Source organism: Pelodiscus sinensis, chromosome 16 (genome assembly GCF_052426305.1).
Source record: "Pelodiscus sinensis isolate ZL-2025 chromosome 16, ASM5242630v1, whole genome shotgun sequence".
Lineage (NCBI taxonomy): Eukaryota > Metazoa > Chordata > Testudines > Trionychidae > Pelodiscus > Pelodiscus sinensis.
In genome coordinates, this window is record NC_143067.1 from 37,911,432 (window position 1) to 37,931,506 (window position 20,075).

The window sequence follows — 20,075 nt, forward strand, 5'->3', positions numbered from 1 at the left end:
TAAATAATAACCTGGCAAGAGGCAGCGGTTCAGCGGTGTCAGGGCTGGACGCATGGCAGGACTTGCCCTGCTCCGGGCCTTTGGTTGCAGATCTAGCCCCCGGGCGCTGAGCGGTGTATCCCGGGGGTCCCCCCCGGCTCGGGCTGATCACGAAGGCGTTAAAACACGAACCTGCTTCGGCCAGGAATGGCCGCTCCTGATTAGCCCGGGCGAAGGGCAAGGTCTGCAGGTGCTTTGGCAGGTGAAGTGAAGCGGGCCAACCGGTGGGAACTCCTGCAGGTGCGTGTGTCTGACGCTTCCCTCCTGGACAGCAGACAGACACCGAGCCACTCGCCTCCCCTCTCCCCGTGCCCCAGCCGTAGGGCCCCTCCTCCCCATGGGCACTGTCCTTGCACGGCCTGAATCCGGAGTCACTCCTCCATTTCCCTCGCGCGTGTACACGGGGCCTGGGCAGCCCCCAGAGGCGGCTTGGTTTTGTGCCCACGTGCGCAGCAGCACAATGTGGCATGAAGCAGAGAGAGGGCGAGACGATTGTGTGTGTGATTGATTGTGTGAGACTGTGATTGTGAGTGTGAGTGTGAGTGTGATTCTCCTCCCCTTCCAAAGGCTCCGGCTGGGTCCGTGCCCGCTCTCGCGTGTGTTGCTTAGCCCCGGTATCACAACTTCCCTCTCTCCTTTCAAACCCCCCCCCCCCCCCCCCCCCCCCGGCGAAGCGGTGGCCCTGGGCGCACGGGAGGGCTGGTCTAGCTAGGGCTGGCCACGCAGCCACACGCTGGCTTGCATGACACGTGTCTGCTGCGGGTCAGCAGGGAGCTCCTGGACAGCAGGGGCGGGCGAGGGGAGGCGTCCGCCGAAGCGAGCCCCGGAGAGCAGCCGAGAGGCGGCCGCTTGGCTCCCCAGCTCCCACCAGCAGCCAGAGGCTGGATTTGCGGGCCCGGCGTTCAGCCCGGAGCGGATTTCCCTGGGCAAGGCGGAGGCGCAGGGAGGAGTGAAGCTGGTTCCGTGCCCGAGGAGGAAAGCAGAGCGCGCTGTCGGAGAGCGCGGCAGGCTGGGGGCGGGCTGCGGGCAAGGGGCGTGGGTGGGGCCGGCTGGAAGTGACACCCACGCCGCCTCCCGAGAGAGGGGGCTCTGACTTTGCCCCCCCAAGCCTGGTCCGCTCTGTTGTCCAAAGGATGCTTCGTCCCCTCTGCCGCAGGACCCTGCCCTCGAGCTTCGCCGTCCCTGCCCCGCAGCCAGCGGCGTAAGCGGGTCCGCCCCGGGGACTCCTGTCCAGGAGCTGAAGCCGCGGGTCCGGAGCGCAGACCCAACCGGGAGCGCCCTGGCGCGGGGGGCGTCGGGCTCGGATCCCACCCCTCCATCTCGAGCTACCGCTTAACACCCTCGCCCGGGACCCGGCTGCGGATCGGGGCCGCCCTGACTGCGGGGCGGGGTGGCTTCGCGGCGCCCAGCGAGTGGCGAGCCGGCAGCTGCGCGGATCCGAAACCCACCCCCGCCCCCGGCCGATGCTCCCCCTGGGCCGTGATGCTGCGGGAAGGAGCCGGGGCGCGCAGGAAACATGAGCCTGCAGGAGACGCGAGATCAGGGCTGAAGTCTCCGCTCCAGCATCGTGTGCGCGCTTCCCCCGCGCAGCCGGGCTGTTAGCCGCGCAGGGGCCACCTGAGCCCGGCCAGACCTCCCGAGGAGCCTGCGAGCTGCGCCCGGCCGTGCGCCCCCCGCCACCTGCCAGCCTCCCGGGGTGCCCCTACGGAAGAGGCCGGAGGGCAAACGCCAGCCCGCAACGCCTGCGCTCGGAGCGCCGCTGCGCCTCGCTGGGAAGCGCCCAGGGCTGGGTCCCTGGAAGGGGGGGCCGGCGGGGGGGCCGATTTGCTGCTGATCGGAAGTTCCTGACAATAAGGCACCTTCATCTCTCCAGAGGCGGAGGGCGCGGGCGAGCCGCGGCAGGCGGAGGAGCGACGGGGGAAGAGGCGAGCTGATGCCGGAGGGAGCCACTCGGAGGAGGCAGACCCGGCAGGCTCGCAACTTCTCATCTTTGTTTATCAGCGCCAAGCGAGCTCGCTGGAAAGCCGCGGGGCTCGGCGGCCGGGTCCTGCCCATGTCAAGCCTGCGGCTGGGGATTTCGCTCCGTTAACTTGGCCTGCCCCCGCCTCCCTCAGCGATGCCTTCACTGCTCTCCGCCTGCACTTGCTTGTAAGGAGTAGGGCCGCGAGGTGCCTCGCAGACCCGGGCAAACTTTCCTCGGGGAAGGCGCCGGCTGCATTTCCCCGGCAGCCAGGTGCTCCCCTAGCCCCGCTCGCTCCGGCTCGCGACTGCGGCCAGAGCCGGTTCACCGCCTCGTTTGATCTTTTGATGCTTTTTTTTCTCTCTCCTCTCCAGATGTTTCCATTCCCTGCTGCTGTGCGCTCAGGTACAGGTACGTGCCCTCGCTCGCTTCTCCCCCTTGGGGCCGGACCCGGGAACAAAGGAGGCGGGCTGACCTCGGAGTGCCAGGCGCCTTGGCAAAGGGCTTCCACGCCCTCCCTCCCTCCCTCGATTCAAGTGAGCTTCGAGGCGAGTGGCACTTGTGGTGGGAGCCAGAGCGCCCCCCCCCAGCCTCAGCGCTGGGACTCCTGCCGCTGCCCGAACCAGAGGATGGTCAATTTCTCCCCCCCTCCCCTCCCCGTGGGGCAATGCTGTGGGTCGCCAGGGGCCTGCATTTCAGGGGTTCTTTGGAGCGCAGGAGCCTGGCTAGCGGTGGGAAGGAAGGGTGGGGCGCGCAGTGCTTGGGAAAGGCTGATGGATGGGGGGCGGGGGTGCGTCGCAGGCGCTCTCCTGCTAGGAAGAGGACCCTTCGCCAGCGGAAGAGGGGGTCTTGCTCGGCCTGTCCCCCACCCCCAGGTATTCTGCCTCGGAGCTGCAGGAACCAGCCCGATTGCTGGAGCGTCTGGCGAAGCGGCGCCCGGCGCGCTGGAGATGGGGGGAGAGTCTGAAATTCGGGGTGGAGTGAGTTGGAATCACATTTTCCATGACAACCAAAATACGAGGGTTTTTCCCCTCGATGCGGTTTGCTCGCGCATAGTTTTCGCTGGTGTAAACGCAACACGTGCGCCCGGCGAGGACACACCCGCCCGCTCCAGTGTTTCACAATTGGCAGGTGCTCCAGTGCGCAGCGCCCTCCCGCCCTGCCTCGCGGGGGTGCTCCGGTCCGGCTCCCCCCCCCCTTCCCCCCCGAGTCGCGCCCGTGTAAACGCGAAGCGGGCAGGCGGGCCCCGGATCGGATCCCTCCGTTTGCCGAGGGGCAGAGCCCAGCCACATGGCCCGGATTGCACCTGTTCTTCCCGGCTTCTCGGGTAGGTTTGGAGGAAGGGATCCGGGACAAACGGCGTAAAGACTCTGCAATAAAGCGACCAAGTCTGGGCCAGATTTGAAAACTTCACTATATTTTTCGGGGGGGGGGGAGGGGGGAGGGTGGAGAAGTGCAGCTAGACGGTAAACCAAAAGGACTCCTTGCTTCAGCAGCGCAGCCTCTTGAGCCAGAGAGGGGATCTCCCTCTGTAAATTACTTTGTGGTTGGAAGGCGTTTGCTGGATTGCTTCAGTGCATTCCGGCCCCCACCCAAGGCAAAGCAGGCCGGGCCGGGCGCTCAGCGATGGCACCCTCTTCACGGAGCAGGCATTTCTGAGATTGTGTGGTGACTGAGGTTAATCAGCCCTCCCCACTCAGCCCCCTTGTTGCTTTTATTGAATCAGAAGAAGTTTGGCTCCCAGCCTGGAAAGCACTTGCTAAAATCTGATCTCTTACTTCAACAGCCTTAAAACTTGGGAAGTTATTGGCATTTATACAGTTGGAACTTGCAGGCTTCCAGAGCAATAAAATAATGAAAAAAAAGGGAGAAAATTCTGTGCTCGCTCCCTATTAGAACCATACTTCTTAGGTTTAGTGCTGATTTTGCAGCATTTTTGCAAGAAGATCTGACATTAGGATTTACTCTGACTGGAAGCTACAGAGGTATCTTCTCCCACTTTTCTAGGGGGGTGAACCAACTGGCTGTTATAGCAAGAGGCGGGCTGTTATGACTAGTAGTGTCGGAAGCCAAAAGGTTAGATTAGTAACACTCAAGAGCCTGAAAGAGAGTGTTTACAATATTCATGGCAGATGAAAAGATGTGAATGCTGTGAGGTTTTTATTGCCTGTGTTGTTACAGTTTCTGTCTGGATTTATTCCTGAGCTTACATGTTTTGAGCTTGATGGGAAAGAGGGATTTTAGGATTTTTTTTCGAATGATCAGTTGGAGTAATAGTTAACCTTTGGTGAATTAGGGGAAATGAATGTCTCTCTGACGTGGTCTATTGTTTTTCTTAAAAAAAAAAGCTTTGTGGTGGGGGAATCTAGGAAGGCCCAAATGAATTAGATCCTAACACCTACTTTCGCCATAAATGAAGATTGGTGAGTTGACCTATGTACTAGTGATTAGAATCCATGGTTCCTGAATACTGCCTGGTGATTGAGCAGTGAGTGGTTACAGCGATGTTAGCACCTGTTAAAACTGGTTTTGATTCTTCTCTTGAATTGGAACTTAAACAGCAGTGCAGCCTATCAAAATAAGACATATAAAGCCAGATGAGATTTTAGCTCACCCCGTGACTCAGAGCCTCCCTCTTCGGTAAATCTCTAGACAATAGAAGCAGATTGCAAATCACTGTAACTGTCTATAAATGATGGGCAGTGAGAGGTTAGGTTCTCTTTTTTGGACTGTCACATCCATGTGCCATTGCTAGTTACTTAAGCTTCATACGGTGTGTTGTCTGCAATGTTTTCTAGTGCCTCGGGTCGTTAGGGATCAAGAAATAGTGGAATTAAGGGAGTTAAGCTAACACAATCGTTTTCAGGAGCAGATGGGATTTATCCTGAACCCCAAAAAACCCACAATGGGCAAGGATTTCCTTTCAACATAGCTTGCGAAGACCACAAGGGGTTACCAAGTGAAGGTTTGCATACATGGTACCCAGGTTTAACAGGGGCATCCTAGGTCAGCATGCGTCACTTTCAAAGTAAATACCATTGGGCCAGTTAGAAATGGTACCTCACTGGCTGCAATCTTTTAGTAACAGACCTGGGCCTTAAGCACAAATGAGCCCTTTGGGGCCCATGATTTTGGAGACTATGGAAATGTGCAATTTGAGCAAATCAACCCCTCCATCTCCACTAGCAGGCTGGAAGGACGGCAGCTCGCTCTCCAGCCTCTTTCCCCTTGGGTAGGGAATTCCTTTGGTTTCCTTCTTTAGTTTCTTGGGACCACCCCCCTCAGCTTGGGACCATTCAGATCCAGAATCCAGCCCCTTCCTGAATACAGAAGGTGGGTCTTACGTTATTTCTTCTTGATTTTGTAAGGAATCAGTCTCCACGCTTTCTAGGATCTATGTGCATCTGCTACGTGGTGCATTCGGCCCCCTGCCATTTATTTCCCCCCTCCCTCTCTCCGTTTCCAGGAGCAGTCTGAGTTGCCTGGACTTTTCTGGCCTTGAGGTTTGGAGGCAGGGCTTTGGACAGGGCCTGGCAGTGAGTGGGGAGCACAAGGAGCAGGGTTGCTGTAGTTGGGCCCCGGGGCCGCCGTTGTTTCAGAGGAAGGCTGCTGCGCGCTGCATGAGTTCTGTCCTAAGGCTGTTCTTGGGGGCGCAGTTATTGTGCGAGGCACTGTCCAGTGGAACGCAGCAAAGGGTTGTGTCCGCACCTCCGTGGGCCAGCTCCTGCGGTCTGTGGGAGAGGACTTCCAACCCGGTGGGTGGATTGGCTTGGCAACTCCTCAGGACCCCGGGGCGTGGGGCTGGTTCCCAGGCGTCACTTCGAGAAGGCTGCACTTACTTCTTCTGGCTGCTTATGGCCCCAAGAGGCAGGACCACACATCTGCAGAGGACCAGGCCATGTGCCCTATGCCAGACACAGGCTACGTGGAGGGAGATGGGGGGCAGAGAGGAGCCGCTATCCGGCTTTAGGCCACCAGAGGGTCACTCTTGCACTGCGCGAGGTGACTGAGGAGGTCAGATACACTTCACATTAGGGCCTCTTCACATTAGGGCAGGGGTGGGGAACCTAAGGCCTGGGGGCTGGATGTGGCCCCTTGCTTGCCTGGTTCTGGCCCCCAAGGGCTTGGGCTCCCCTGCAGAATTGGGGAGCCCATGCTGGTGTTCCAGCCCCCCCAACACCACAGGGCTAGAGCACATAAAATCTACTAGCCTGGGCCCCCCAAGGCTCTGGTGTGTGAGGGGAGCTGTCGATGTTCACTCTGTGTCTAGGGTATGGTTTTGCTTTCTTTTTATTCGTCCTGAGGGAAAACTTACTGGCCCCCAGGGGTTTTCTTCGGTCTGCTGAGTCATTCCACCTATTGGCAGACATTGTGAACCCACTTTCCTCAGGCCACTTGTGTTCCGCAGTCGTTGGGGTCCAGGATTTTATGGACTTGCAGGTTGCCTGCCTAAAAACCTGCCCTGCTCATTTGGAGTTAGGGAGGTCATCAGTCAGCCACTGCTGCTTGGCCAGTGACCTTGTGCTCGGGCATAGTCGTTGGTTCTCCGAGGGGAGGAGAGTATGACGTGAAACTGAAAGCTAAGATGCGTACGGAGTCACCCGTGTGTGCAGATAAGAAACTAGCCTTTATAAAGGGCGTGTAACTTGGCATTAGCAGCAGACTTATCCAGACTTATCGATCTTCCTTCTTGAGACGTGTGGAATGATAGTTGTCCTAGCCACTTACTCCTCTCTGCCTAGCGGTAGCGAGACAGCCTCTTCCTTTTTTTGAAGAAGAGGCCACCAGCAAGTGTCTCAGTATCCTTCGTCCTCTCTCTTGCTGGAGCTTGGACCTGTGGCTTTTCTTAAAAACAGTTGGCCAATTCTGGCCAAAGCTGGTATGCCTTGCGGCCAATGGAATTGGGCATGTATATGACACAGCAAAGTTGAACCAGCTTTTCACAGCATCCAGGGGTTCCAATGCTCCATCTACTTCGACTTTCCGATTCAGAATGACTCTATTTCCTTTGTACGTGGAAGATGCTGGGGTAAGGAATGGGTCCTTCCAAACAAGGCACCCCGGGCATTTAGCGTGGGCACCTCATTTTCTTTCAAAGAAATTAGTCACCAACGCATTCTTGTTCCAGGCTTCTTGAAAGACACAAACACTTAACCAGTTTCAAGCTGCGGAAAGAGTTTATTTGCGGCATCGCACGCACTGGCACTAGGGATGTTAAAGATCGTTTAATACGGTCACCGTGTAACCGCTAAAAATCTCAGCGGTTACGTGCACTGCGGGCTCTAACATCCCTAGCTGGCACTGCTGTCCGGCTCTGGCCAGTCAAGCGGGACTGTGGGGTTCGTGTTTGAATTCTGGGAGGATCTGCGTGTATATATTGGTGTGGTGATTATTTATTGTTTTCAAGTGTTCGAGAGTATTGTTTTCAAGAGTGCTAGGAGGTGCCTCAGAAAAAAGGAAAGACCTAGCCCTGCCCTGATGAATTTGTGGTTGAAAAGGGAGAAATTCACCCCACGCGGGGTCAGGCACGAAGTGTGTGTGATGTATAAGCCTTGCTATGATCCTCTGCCCAATGGTGACTATCAGCTGGATGGAACAGGGGGAAAGAAGAAGGAAAACAAGAAGGAAAACAAGGGTTACAATTAGGGATGTGATAATGTAGTTGATTAACAGACCCTCCCCCGAGACGGGCTGCTGCCTCCCTGTGCAGCTGCCTCTGTATCAGAGGCAGCAGCGCAGGGCGACAGGCAGATGGTCTGCACAGGGAGCTGGTTTTTAAACTGGCTCTTCTCATGGGCCAGCTCCCGCCTGGCACCCTGCGCAGCTGCCTCTGATACAGAAGCAGCAGCACGGAGTGGCAGGGGGTTCCTCGGGAGTGCACTGGCTGCCAGCCTCGTCCCGGGGACTATAGAATATTCGAGTAACCAATAAGAATTCACGAGATTAATTGACTATTCAATTAACTGATATTTAACAGCCCTAGTTACAGTAACATCAGCACGTGGTTACTCAGCATGGCGAGCGACACATCTAGATGAGGCTGATGAATGTTTTGGCCTTCACCTTTCACAGGTGACCTGGGCAAAGCACGGGGTGGGGGCAGATGTCATTGAAATGAGGGGAGGGAGCTAGCTTGTTCTGTTCATACAAGTAGCAGCATGGACCTACGCACAGGCGCAGGAACACCTACATAACGGGGGTGTCCATGGAGGGGACCTACAGCTTGTCATTTCATGCCTACTGCGAATCCAGGTTTAATTTATTCCGTAGCTGCCTGGCATGCTGTGGAACAAGCTAAGAATGTGCTTCCCACCTCGCACCTGGCGTGCCAGCGCCCCCGTCCTGCTTGCGGCACTTGCTTTGAGAATAGTCTCCTTTTGCCAAGATTTGACTAAGCTTCCTGAGAAGTGTTGGGGAAGAGCCGGTAGAGGACTGGTCGGACAGATCCTAAGCCCGTGGGTGTTCCTTTGCAGGCACAGATCAGTAACGTTAAAGATCTAATCCGACGTATAAACCATCAGCAGTGTAGATTGCTCCTGAAGTTTCCCTGAGATCTTTCTGTGGTGTTTTGTGTGACTGTGTGGTGAGAGAGAGAGAGAGAGAGAGAGCTTAATAGGTACCGCAGAGCCCCACCAATAATGGGTATGAGACTCTTGGCCCATTATTAAATGCTGTTTATTAATAAGTGAGTTGGGTTAAGGGGGGGCAGAGGGAGGGGAGGAGAACAGCATGAAACTCCAGCCTAGCATGTCATTGTAATTGCTCATTTGTGTTGTGACAGGAATAATTTGGTTTTAATTATTATAATTCTTCCTGCTACCCTAAAAATGTCCTGTCGTGCAGATGACAAAAATAATGAAGTTTCAGTCATGTGAGACGCCTGTGTCTATTCAATCTTTGCTGGCAGCCAGGATGACATTGCCGTCACACTGGTGGCAGTGGTTGTTTTGGGGAGGCCTGGGAAGGCCACAAATGGCCACATTTGCAGACTGACAACGGGCGAGCGAGCCAGGCAGTGTGTGGTCTTTTCTGTTTTCGGGGGCGTAACTCGAGCCAAAGAGAGAGACATTCCCATCAGCACTGCCTCCCATGAAGGCTCCCATGAAGTTGAAAGTCAGTTCACACCTGTTCTTGAGTCCTTCTGCACGTTTTTGTTGTTTTGCAACCTTATCGTCTTGGTTTTTTTGTTTTGTTTAAATGCTTTTTCTCTCGCTTGTCCTTGTGTGAAAGACCTACAAAAGCAACAGGGAACTTAATCAAACAAGGAAAATGCTGAAACGGACTATACACATCCTGCTGTTAACTGCACAAAGTAAACATACTCAGCCCCTTTTACCAAGAAGAAACATTTTTCTGCTCTCATCTCATCCAGAGATAGGGACCATAGACGTGTCTTGCAGGAGCAAGAGATTTGAAAATGTTCAGATAGCAGTGTGATTTTTTTTTTAAGCTGACGTTGTCACTTTAAAACAAAGCCCTCCCCCCCATCATGAGCTACATGTGTGAAAATAAATACACACAGTAGGATCTTCTGATATGGTCGGTGCAAACTGTCCCCTTGCTTCCACAAACACTCGTGTAAGCAAGTGTAGGCGTGTTCCTGATGCATGAGAAGTTACTCTCACACATGTGTTTGCAGGGTTGGCGTCTTTGAGCACAGAGTATGTTGCAACTTTGGAACATGGCTGTGAAAACAGCACTTGTCAAATCTGTTCTCGGCACGTGTGGAGAGCTGTAACTGCATCATGTTATTTAAACGCTTTCAAAACTTGTTTCTGCAGTCTTATTTTTCCCACGTCTTTTTGCTCTTGCTCGCTTGGCAGAACTAATCCAGCACTGCAGTAGCGAGCTCCGTTCTATTTCGCCCGGCCTGTCTAATGGAATTGCCGACTACAGGGTAATCAGTTAGGCGGAAGAGAATGGGGAAAGTGTGACTGAGGGTAAAATGTGCCTGGTGGGACCTTTTTGCTGGTTATAATGCGCTAGAGGGAAGGATCCCAGCTGAATGGTATGACTCCTGGTAGAGTTTGCAGGGTTAATGGCGTATCAAAAAGAATACAAATGCTTTTTGCTGGTAAGCTGAGCATGTTGGACACTGAAATCAGTGAAAGGGCAAGCAGAAATCACTGATGCTCGTTTTAGTGCATCACTGCCTCGTGTAGAAACCTGCTGTAAGGTCTGATCCTGGCTTCTCAAGCAGAATGCCCCGGAAGTCGCTATGAATTCGGAATGCTGATCAGTAGCAACGTCAGGCTTTTTTTTCTTTGCTCCGGGGTTGAGTTTTATATATTTGATCTCACCGTGTGCTGCAACCCCAGGGACAGCCAGAACGTACGTAGGTCTGGGAGTAACTCCACCTCCCCGGTCCTGCTCGATGCTGAAGATTTGGCATGCAAAGAAATGACTGGAAAAAAGACAGCTGAGGCTCCGAAGTACTTTCCTGTTGGCATTTAGCGGCTTCGCTATAGCATGAAGGAGGAAATAAAAGAGGCCAGTGAGAGGAAAGGCTAGACTTACTGTCATGGTCTGCATCCTTTCCTTTGTAATAGTTCCTTCCAGCACTCAGAGGCCGCACGGCCGGGAGCAGACGTGCCAATCATCCTCGCCGGGGAAGGGGAGGTTCACAATTTTATGGACTCCTGGAGTCATCCCACCGATTTGCTGTGACTGCTGCAATTTCTCCCACTTGGCACGCTGCAGTCAATGCCTGGGAGCAGAACTGTGCTGGCACTCAGAACAGGTAGGCACGTAATTGCCCGATTTGTCTGTGCAAAGTGGAATTTAAGTTTGCCTCTAAAAAACTGCACAGCGGAGAGTCAAGTCAGAAAAAGCATCTCCCTGATAGATGTAGTCACGGCTCTTTAGCATACTTGGTAATGGGCCAGGTTAATTAGAGAGATTGTGTTCTGATTAGATGCAAAGTTCTATTCTTTTCAAATGGAAGACATGTTATTCTGACAGCACGATCCTAGGAGACGCATTGTATTCCGTTATTATGTTGGCCACGGCGTCGTTTGAGTTGTGACCAAGTCTCGCAGAAGAGAGTAGGCCACATGGCATGCTCTGAGTAGATTTTGCAAATGAGATTTTAGACTGAGTCTGAAAACCTGCATTGTGGGCTGTGTTAGGTGGTGGAGGAGTTTCATTGTGGTGGAGACATTTAAAACTGGACCGGACAAAGCAAAACAGAATAAGATTCACTGTCGGGACCCATCCTGCATCGGAAGGGGAACAGAGTAGTTGGGGCCTGCTCATCTCCAGGCATGTTGTCCAACAATTTCAACGAGAGATGTCCAATCCCCTCCTCACCATGGAATCAGATGTTAGAGGTGCAAGAGGCCGGTTCCGTTGCTAAGCATGTGGTGCTACTTTTCGAGGCTCACTTGAAAGTGCCATAAAGGAGCGTGTGCCTGTAAGCAGGGAGCAGAGCCCCCTGTGGGATGCAGGAAGGGGCAGATTGTGTCTGTGCTGCACAGGCGCGCACAGGGAGGGGTGAGCAGTCCTGACACAGTCCCAGTCTTTGCATGGGGAGGCCATGGAGTGTTCCAGGCTGGCCCGGGTAGTGTCTTTAGCCACCCAAAAGGCAGTAGCTGGGCTGTGGCTTGTCTCCCTCTGCCCCAGCTAATGCCCACTGCAGAGGTGCTTGTCTGCTGCTTTCAAAGGGGGTAATTGTGTGTCCTCCAGCCCCGTCATGCCTGCCAGGACCACACTGGGCAGTGCTGCTTTATGCAGCTCTCTCTTGAGAGCTGCGCCTTAAAGGTACTGGTGATTTCAAATTGGTCCATGTGGGAGGCAGTGCTGCCTTATGGTTAGAGCAAGAGACCAGGGTTCTGTTCCAGACTCTGCCCCTCACTTGCTGTCTGACTTGAAGTAATTTCAAGGCTTATTCTGAGCGGAGAATCAGTCTGCTGTAGTCCCAGAGATCGCAGTGGGAGTTGAAGGCGCTCAGTACATGTGAAGTTTGGGTCACGTCACCTCTCTGTGCCTCAGTGTCCCAATACATATACAAAGCGATCGGGTTTTAGACATGTGTATAGCATTACTGTGAGGCTGCTTAGATCTGGGCACATGGGTATCTAGCTGTCGTCTGGGGGAAACCAGAACACTGAATGTTGTCTTTTTGTTTGGCGGTTAAAAGCACTCTAGAGAAACGTTCGATTACAAGGGGCAATTTCAAACCAAAAATTGCACCTAGTGCCAATGACAGGATCTGAAGCAGCTGAGAGAAAACATGCTTAAAAAGGAACCTCAGAAAATACTTAATTATGCCCCAAATCATCTCTGCATGGAATGAGCTACTGGGGACTGTTGATAAGCCCAAGATGCAGAGTCATTCAATAAACAATTAGATGACATCATGGAGCGGAAGGAGCATGTAAAATGGAAAGGATCCTAATGTGCTAAATGATTCTTCTGATAACACTTTATAATCAAAGGGATACTGAGATTAATTAAGGCTGAGTCCCTGTGGAATTCCAATGGGATTGCATAAAGCAGCTATACAGATACCAGCATGAAGGAATTAATAATGGTTTGTGCTTCCTACATGCCCTACCAGCAGTGTTTATTCCACAGAGAGCTCTTCCTTCTATTGTAAATTGCGACTGTCTCCTCCTCCCCAAACCCCATTGTTGGCTTCTTTCTTAAGATGAGTTTGTTAGTGTTTCCAGTGACCTTTGGAATATCCGGTACATTTTTTAGGCAGAGACAGATTTGCATGACAACGTGGATAAATGTAAAGTAATGCACATTGGAAAAAAATAACCCCAACTATACATATAATATGACGGGGGCTAATTTAGCTACAACTAATCAGGAAAGAGATCTTGGAGTCATCGTGGATAGTTCTCTGAAGATGTCCACGCAGTGTGCAGTGGTGTGTAGTCAAAAAAGCAAACAGGATGTTAGGAATCATTAAAAAAGGGATAAGACGGAGAATATCTTATTGCCCTTATATAAATCCATGGTACGTCTGCATCTTAAAAGATATAGGGGCATTAGAAAAGGTTCAGAGAAGGGCAACTAAAATGATGAGGGGTTTGGAACGGGTCCCATATGAGGAGAGATTAAAGAGACTGGGACTTTTCAGCTTGGAAAAGAGGAGACTAAGGGGGGATATAATAGAGGTCTATAAAATCATGAGTGGTGTGGAGAAAGTGAACAAGGAAAAGTGATTTACTTATCCACATAATATAAGAACTAGGGGCCACCAAATGAAACTAATGGGCAGCAGGTTTAAAACAAATAAAAGGAAGTTCTTCTTCACATAGCGCACAGTCAATCTGCGGAACTCCTTGCCTGAGGAGGTTGTGAAGGCTAGGACTATAACAGGGTTTAAAAGAGAACCTCCATGAATGTATCTAGTTAAGTCCATTAATGGCTATTAGCCAGTGTGGGTAAGGAACGGTGTCCCTAGCCTCTGTTTGTCAGAGGATGGAGATGGATGGCAGGAGAGAGATCGCTTGATCATTACCTGTTCAATTCACTCTCTCTGGGACACCTGGAATTGGCCACTGTCGGCAGACAGGGTACTGGGCTGGCTGCACCTTTGGTATGACCCAGTATGGCCATTCTTATGACAAATAGGGGGCGGAATGAAGGCCTTGTTAGACAGAAAGCAGAGCGCGGGTGTGTGGGATTGCCTCACGGAGTGGTAAGGGGATAGAGAAGAGGGCCTCAGATTATCACGGTGTTGGGTACCAGCATAACAACCTGGCTGGCTGATGCGAGAGAACAGATCCTTTTACCATCCGCCTCTTGGGGTGAAACTAGCCCAGGTTGGGTGTAACTTTCTGACAGCTGCCTGGTTGTTTGTGTGAAATTAATGGCATGTGTGGAATGGGCTTCTCAGCTTATTTCCTATTCAACAAGTGTCATAAAAACATGATCCCACCTGGTCCTAAGAGTTTCGCTTTCCTTGACTGGCCAAGCGCAACATCGGATTTGGGGGCTTGAATATTTGCATTTGTAAGGTCAAAACTCACTGTATCTGAGATAGAAATGTAGCCGTGTTAGTCTGGGGTAGTTGAAGCAAAATGCAGGACAATGTAGCACTTTAAAGACTAACAAGATGGTTTATTAGATGATGAGCTTTCGTGGGCCAGACCCACTTCAGGAAGTGGGTCTGGCCCACGAAAGCTCATCATCTAATAAACCATCTTGTTAGTCTTTAAAGTGCTACATTGTCCTGCATTTTGTATCTGAGAGGCACTTACACTGCACTGTTGCCACAAACAGAGGAGCCTGTGAATGTGTTGGCAGAATATTAGTTGGAAGTAAACATGGAAAGGGGTAAAGAAAACAGCCAGCGAAAAATAATTCAATTTCTTTAACTCCCGTTCGTGTCCACGGCCTTTGTGCTGAGTTATTTTTCTAGCTGTCGGTGTTATATTTTCATCTGTACGGCTCCTTGGTATGCTGTTTATGGCTCCATCTCTGAGAGGTATGCACATAAACCTTCCCGTAATACACTGCCCCTGATACTAGTTGGGCTAGCACAATATTTTTTTTTAAATGGCTCCACAGTGAGACATGAAGCTAAAGAGATAGCAAACCCTTTTCAGTGTATATTCCAACTATGCTCACAGTTCTGCTTTCCTGTAAATCTGGCAGCAAATTAGTGTAAATCTGGCAGCAAATGAGGTTTACACCCATGTAACTGAGAGTAGAAATCCGCTGCGGAGAAAAGGTCTTAAGGATAAAGCACCGTAGGGGTGGCTTTTGCCACTAAATGTACTGTTGTACTGTAAATTGCATGGTGCAATTTGGTATTGACTATCTGTAAAATAAATTATGATGTATGTAGTGTAGGCTTCTGACCTTGTGGTCGTGACCTTATGTTTATTGGCAAGACTTCCTACCAGCTGAGATCAGAATAGCAAACAGCCCCTAAGCAATCAATAGATAGATAAACCTGAAATTCTAATGGTTGGAGCCTTTTATAAGGAGACTGTTTGAGGCTTTGCGCACACAACGTTGTATCCAAAAGAGCAGGCAGTTTTGGTATTAACATATGTTGGGATAGCATCTAAAATTCCATCTCCATGTTCCATTGTGTTACTGCTTGGTTTTTGCCATTGAAATAGCTGACAAAAATGGAGTGTAATGCAGTGGAGATGAGGCACTTATATTTGATTAAAATATTTGTAACCGCCAACACAAATCACACATTTCAAATTTACCAAAAGAATAGCCGGTGCGGGGCCAGCCAGACACAACACCAACACACAGTGTAAATCACAATCCCTAACGGCCAGGCATTCAGAATTCCCAAACGCTACACTGTACTTTTAGCAAGGCTGAAATAGAACGATCTCTGACCTGGAGTTCAAGAAAACTTCTGCTGTGAGCTATAGCCCAGAGTTACTGGTTTTCCGAGAGGCAGAGTTTGAAGTTATGTCTTTAGGGCCAGATTTCTGAAGGCAGTTTGGCATCCAAAGATGCAGCAAGGTTCATAATGGGATAGTCCAAAGCACATTGAAATCAATGGGCGTTAGGCAGTAACCTACTTAGTACTTTTGAAAATCATACTCGGTTGCCTAAGTTGAAAAACTGGAGCCCAATGTCAGCCAGATCTCTGTAGATCATAGCTGGGTAAACACTGAGTTAGGTTCTGGTCTGACATCTTGCTGTTCTTTCTGATATCTACTTAACTTAGAGCAGTTTAGACAAACGCCTGCCAGGGATGGTCTAGACCAGTGTTTCCCTGTTTCCCAATTTTATTTGGCCACGGAGCCCTTTTAAACTCGAAAAAATTTTGTGGACCCCCTAATAACAGTCATATATGGAACTGAAAAAGTAGACCACAAGTAAGAAAGGATACTAATAAACAAATGCTAAACAATGTCATGAGATCAACATTTAGTTTAATTGCACATATTCAGAAACAAAAATCACATTTAATGTGTACAAAAAAATAAAGCTCAAAAACTAATATGCATTAAATATTAATGATTATTTTAAAAAAAATCATAAAATATTATTGTAATGGAATTTTCTCGCGGAACCCTTATTTTCATGTCGTGGAGCCCCAGGGTTCCTTGGAACACCATTTGGGAAACACTGGTCTAGAAAATAGTGCTGCCGTGAGGGCAGGGGGCTGGACTCGATGACCTCTTGAGGTCCCTTCCAGCCCTAGGATTCTAGGCCTTTCTTAGCTGTTTCAAATCTGGATTGAGTTTATTTTCTAACTCCCAGTGATGTTTTTTGGCCTACGTTGAGCACATAGGAATGGCATTAGAACTATTCTTTGCTTTACCTACGCGGCTCGTCTAGGGGCTGGGCTCCCTTTTCTACTTCATGAGATGTTTATATTTATTCATTGAGTTTCCTAGTTACTGTCTGGGAGGGAGGGAGGCAGGCAGCTTGTTAGTCCAGGGAGGCTCTTAAGTTGGCTTAATTACAACGCCGTGTTTCTGTGGCAAGCTCACGCTTGAAATTGTTTAATGACAACTTGTGCTTCATGCCATCAATCCACCCATCCAGATCCACCTCGGCCATTCTCCGCCTGCTGGAGGGCAAAGGCCTTTTCAGCTCAGCGTTCCTTTGTCCCGTTGAAAGCTCTTGGCCAACGCGGGTTGGCGAGGGATGGCTGTGGCGAGCCAAGTCTGCCTTCCTCACCAACTTCACCATCATGATTAACCATGCCAGGGTCTCTTGTCCCAGATGGCATCGCTTAGAGGTGCTTTGATGGACTTGTCGCCTCTGACCCATTGACGATGAGGTAGTGTCTCTCTCACTTGGGCTTTATTACTGTGATCAAGCGCTTCTGAGTGGCGTTAAAGAGATGGAAGGAATGCGCCATGCTGGTGAAGTACTGGCTTTTACAGCGCTTACGTTGAACACTTTGCTCATGAGAGTTTAAGCTACATTTGAATTTGTAAAATACATGAAATTTACTTGTGAAGTTCTTATTGCTTCCCGGGAGTCCGAGTTCCCCAGCATGCACCGAAATCCGTTCCTGCCAAGAAGTTGAATAACACACCAGGTTAGGTAATGGGTTTCCACTCCTAAAGAAATATGTGTTAGCTATGACACTGAGCCCATGCTGGCTGCAGCGAATGGAGCTGCTACATTTGTTCAGTGGCAAGCATGGACAGATGGCGATCGCTATGCATTCTCAGGCCAACCTGTGAATTTTTCTTGTCTCGTTGTGCATATCACTGTTCACCCAGGGAGAGCCTATAGTGGGTTCTGGTATGCATATGTGTAAGTTGAATTGGTCTTGCCTTCTTAGATGCAAAGTGGGGTGTGGGGCTATGACACAGGTGAGAGACACCACAAAGTCCAGAAAAGACAGTCACAAGCGCGGGTATACCAGGAAGAAGTGGTTGTGATGGAAATTTCACTAACCCTCTTTGATACTCTGGGTCAAATTCAGAGGCGCCTCCACCTTGCTGTCACATCTGCTCACAGCGGGTCTGAATTTAACTCCTAGAGAACCTGGTCAGAAGGTCAAAGAGAGATATGCAACTTCAGCTACGTAAATTACATCTCATTTCTGTGCTGTCCACACAGCGGGAGGCCAATGGGAGCAAACACACCCATTGGCTTTCCTTACTCCTCATGAGGAGTGGGAGTCCCAGTGCCAACAGGGGCATCCTCTGAGTTTGATTTAGCGGGTCTTTGATAGACCCACTAAATCAAACCCCAGAAGATTGACCAGAGCAGTGTAGATCTTCCTCATACTGTAGACGTTCCTGAGGAAAGTTAAGTGCATTAGCAGGAATCCACCTCTTTCCTTGAATGCCTGGAAGAGTGATAGCTAATAACAGAGCAAGCAGAGCAGGTCATCTGGGTGTGAGACTATCCTGCATGCTGGCAAGCAAAAATTAAATCTATTGGCCAAGATTTTTGAAAGGGGCTAGTGATTTGGGGAGACACTGTATAGAAATACCTGGCACCTGGCCTTCTGAAAATCAGGCCCCTTTAAGATTTCTTAAGCTGAGCGCCCAAAGAGTGAGACACCTCAAATCACTAGTTACTCAAATTTTGCCCCCCAGTGTGAAAGATGTAAAAATCCAATTGCAGTGCAAAAGTGTGTATGCAATTCTACAGCCAATAGCAATTGTTACACACTCTGAATTAGACCCAAACGATGGTTTTTATGCATTTCATTAGTTTCATGCGTGCTTCTCGGATCCAGAATGCAGACTGCTGGTTCAGTTTGGATTAAAGACAAGCAGGTTCATACCGTGCTTTTGATCAGGCTTAATATCAGTTGGTGTTTTGGAACCGTCTATAGCACATTATTGGGATAAAGGGAGAATAGGCCCTTCTACTGGGTATCCTCACGACTTAACAACTCTGGATTTTACTTCTGGAGTGATGACTTTATTACTGACTTTAAAACTTTATAAACCCCAATGAGCATTGAAGGCTATTAACTGCAGGGGAGGCCGTAAACTTGACACGTTGCTGTCAGATGCCGAGAGCTTTTACCTTAACTTTGTTTCACTCTGAGGGCAGGCGTGGGAAGCGGACCGGCTAGCTCAAAGCATTTGGAAGTCGGTTTTAATGCTTTCCCCGTAGTTCACTGCCCTCGTTCACAGCTATCTTTTTAGAGCCATCCAGTGGCTTGTGGGAAAAGAGTCGGCGATCACAATTTGTTTCTCAAAAGTTATCAGCACAGCTGCATCACTTAGCGCCCTGGATGACAATCTCCATAGAAATGAGCTACCTTTTAGAAGAGGCCCCTATGACCTATCGCAGGGGCGGGGAACCTTGTTTGGGTTGGGGGCCACTGACTGACAGAAAAATCAGTCGGGGGCCACACACAAGTGAGAAGCAAACAAAAAACCCCCCAAGCCCTTCACTGAAGTGGCCACTGACTGACAAGGAGATGCTCCTCACATTCGTCTCACACACCAGAGTTTAGGGGGCCCCAGTGTAGTAGCTTGGATGGGTTCCATCCCCACGGTGGGTGGGGGGAGGCTGGTGTGCCAGTGCGGGTTCCCCAATGGTGGGGGGGGGCTGAGCATCGGGGGGCCAGATCCAGGCAAGCCGGGGGCCGACCCCAGCCCTAATGGCTGAGCAGTGCAGGGGAACTAGCCCTGTATCTGCCGTGTGGGCGAATGGAGGGCTTCATTCCCCAGCGCTCTGAATCCACCAACTGTCACCAGGCCTAGTCTCAGTGTAAGGAAGGAAAGGAACGTAACAGTAGCAGAGAGAAGAGAAAGTGAGTCAAGGAGGAGCTGCTGGCCGGGACTTGGCAGCAGTCTGGATGGGAAGGTGGCTGCACAGCGGTTGAGCTGAATCCTGGCCTGCACCCGAGCTGTCAGAAATAAGTGACTGGCTGTGGCTGGAGTTTCAGAACCACCCACACGTGCATCCCCAGGGTCAGCTCCGGTTCCCGTGCCGCTCCAGAAACGTCAGTGGGGTTTTCATCAGAGACACCCGCGGATCAGTCTCACGGGGCTGGCTGGAAAGAAATGGAGCTGGCAGCACAGACGTCAGCGGGTGTCCGTGCCTGTTGGAAGCATTGGAATTGGGAGAGACATGATGGCCACCGCTAGATCAGCTGGGATCCTCCTCGGGCCGTATCTCCGAGGAGGGGGAACGCCCTGCTAAAAGTGGAGGAGAAGAACAGACAGAGAATCAGCCACTCTGCCCAGCTCATCTGCGGTTGCATCTCATGACGTGTCTGATTCATCGGTCTCCCTTCAAAGTCTGTCGGCGAGATATGAGTTCGGGAGACTGGTTGAGGAAGAGGGAATTTTCTGTCATGTTTCAGAGGGGCCTAGTCCCTGCTTGTATCACTACTGCGTTAGCTAGAAATCTCCATCCTGAAACAGCACACGGCGAATCTCTGTTTGCACAATTAATAAGGTCCCTTCCTCCCTGCCCCCCCAAACAGTTTATTGATTTCTTTGGCCGACCCACCCCTGCCTCTTCAGAAATAACGACCCATTATTCTTCCAACCCAACTCTAAATCATCTCAGCTGGACTCCCTGGTAAGCCCCAGTCTCTATTTGGGTTGTTGATATTTAGGCCTGTCAGCTGCTTGATTTAGCTGTTCGTAGGGCCGCACCAGGATGTTCGATATTCTAGCAGCAGGTTCGGGATGCCGCAGTGAAG

The 20,075-nt window shown here is 50.8% G+C and overlaps 1 protein-coding gene across 1 annotated transcript in view; it reads left to right on the forward strand.

The window, feature by feature from the left end:
- Window positions 1-727: 727 nt before the first annotated feature.
- FGF18 (fibroblast growth factor 18) overlaps window positions 728-20,075 on the forward strand; it is a 110,343-nt gene continuing 90,995 nt past the window's right edge. The window contains exons 1-2 of the mRNA XM_075900148.2: window positions 728-2,187; window positions 2,374-2,410. Coding sequence (XP_075756263.1) covers window positions 2,156-2,187; window positions 2,374-2,410 — 69 coding nt within the window. The 5' untranslated portion in view covers window positions 728-2,155. The remainder of the gene's footprint in view (window positions 2,188-2,373; window positions 2,411-20,075) is intronic.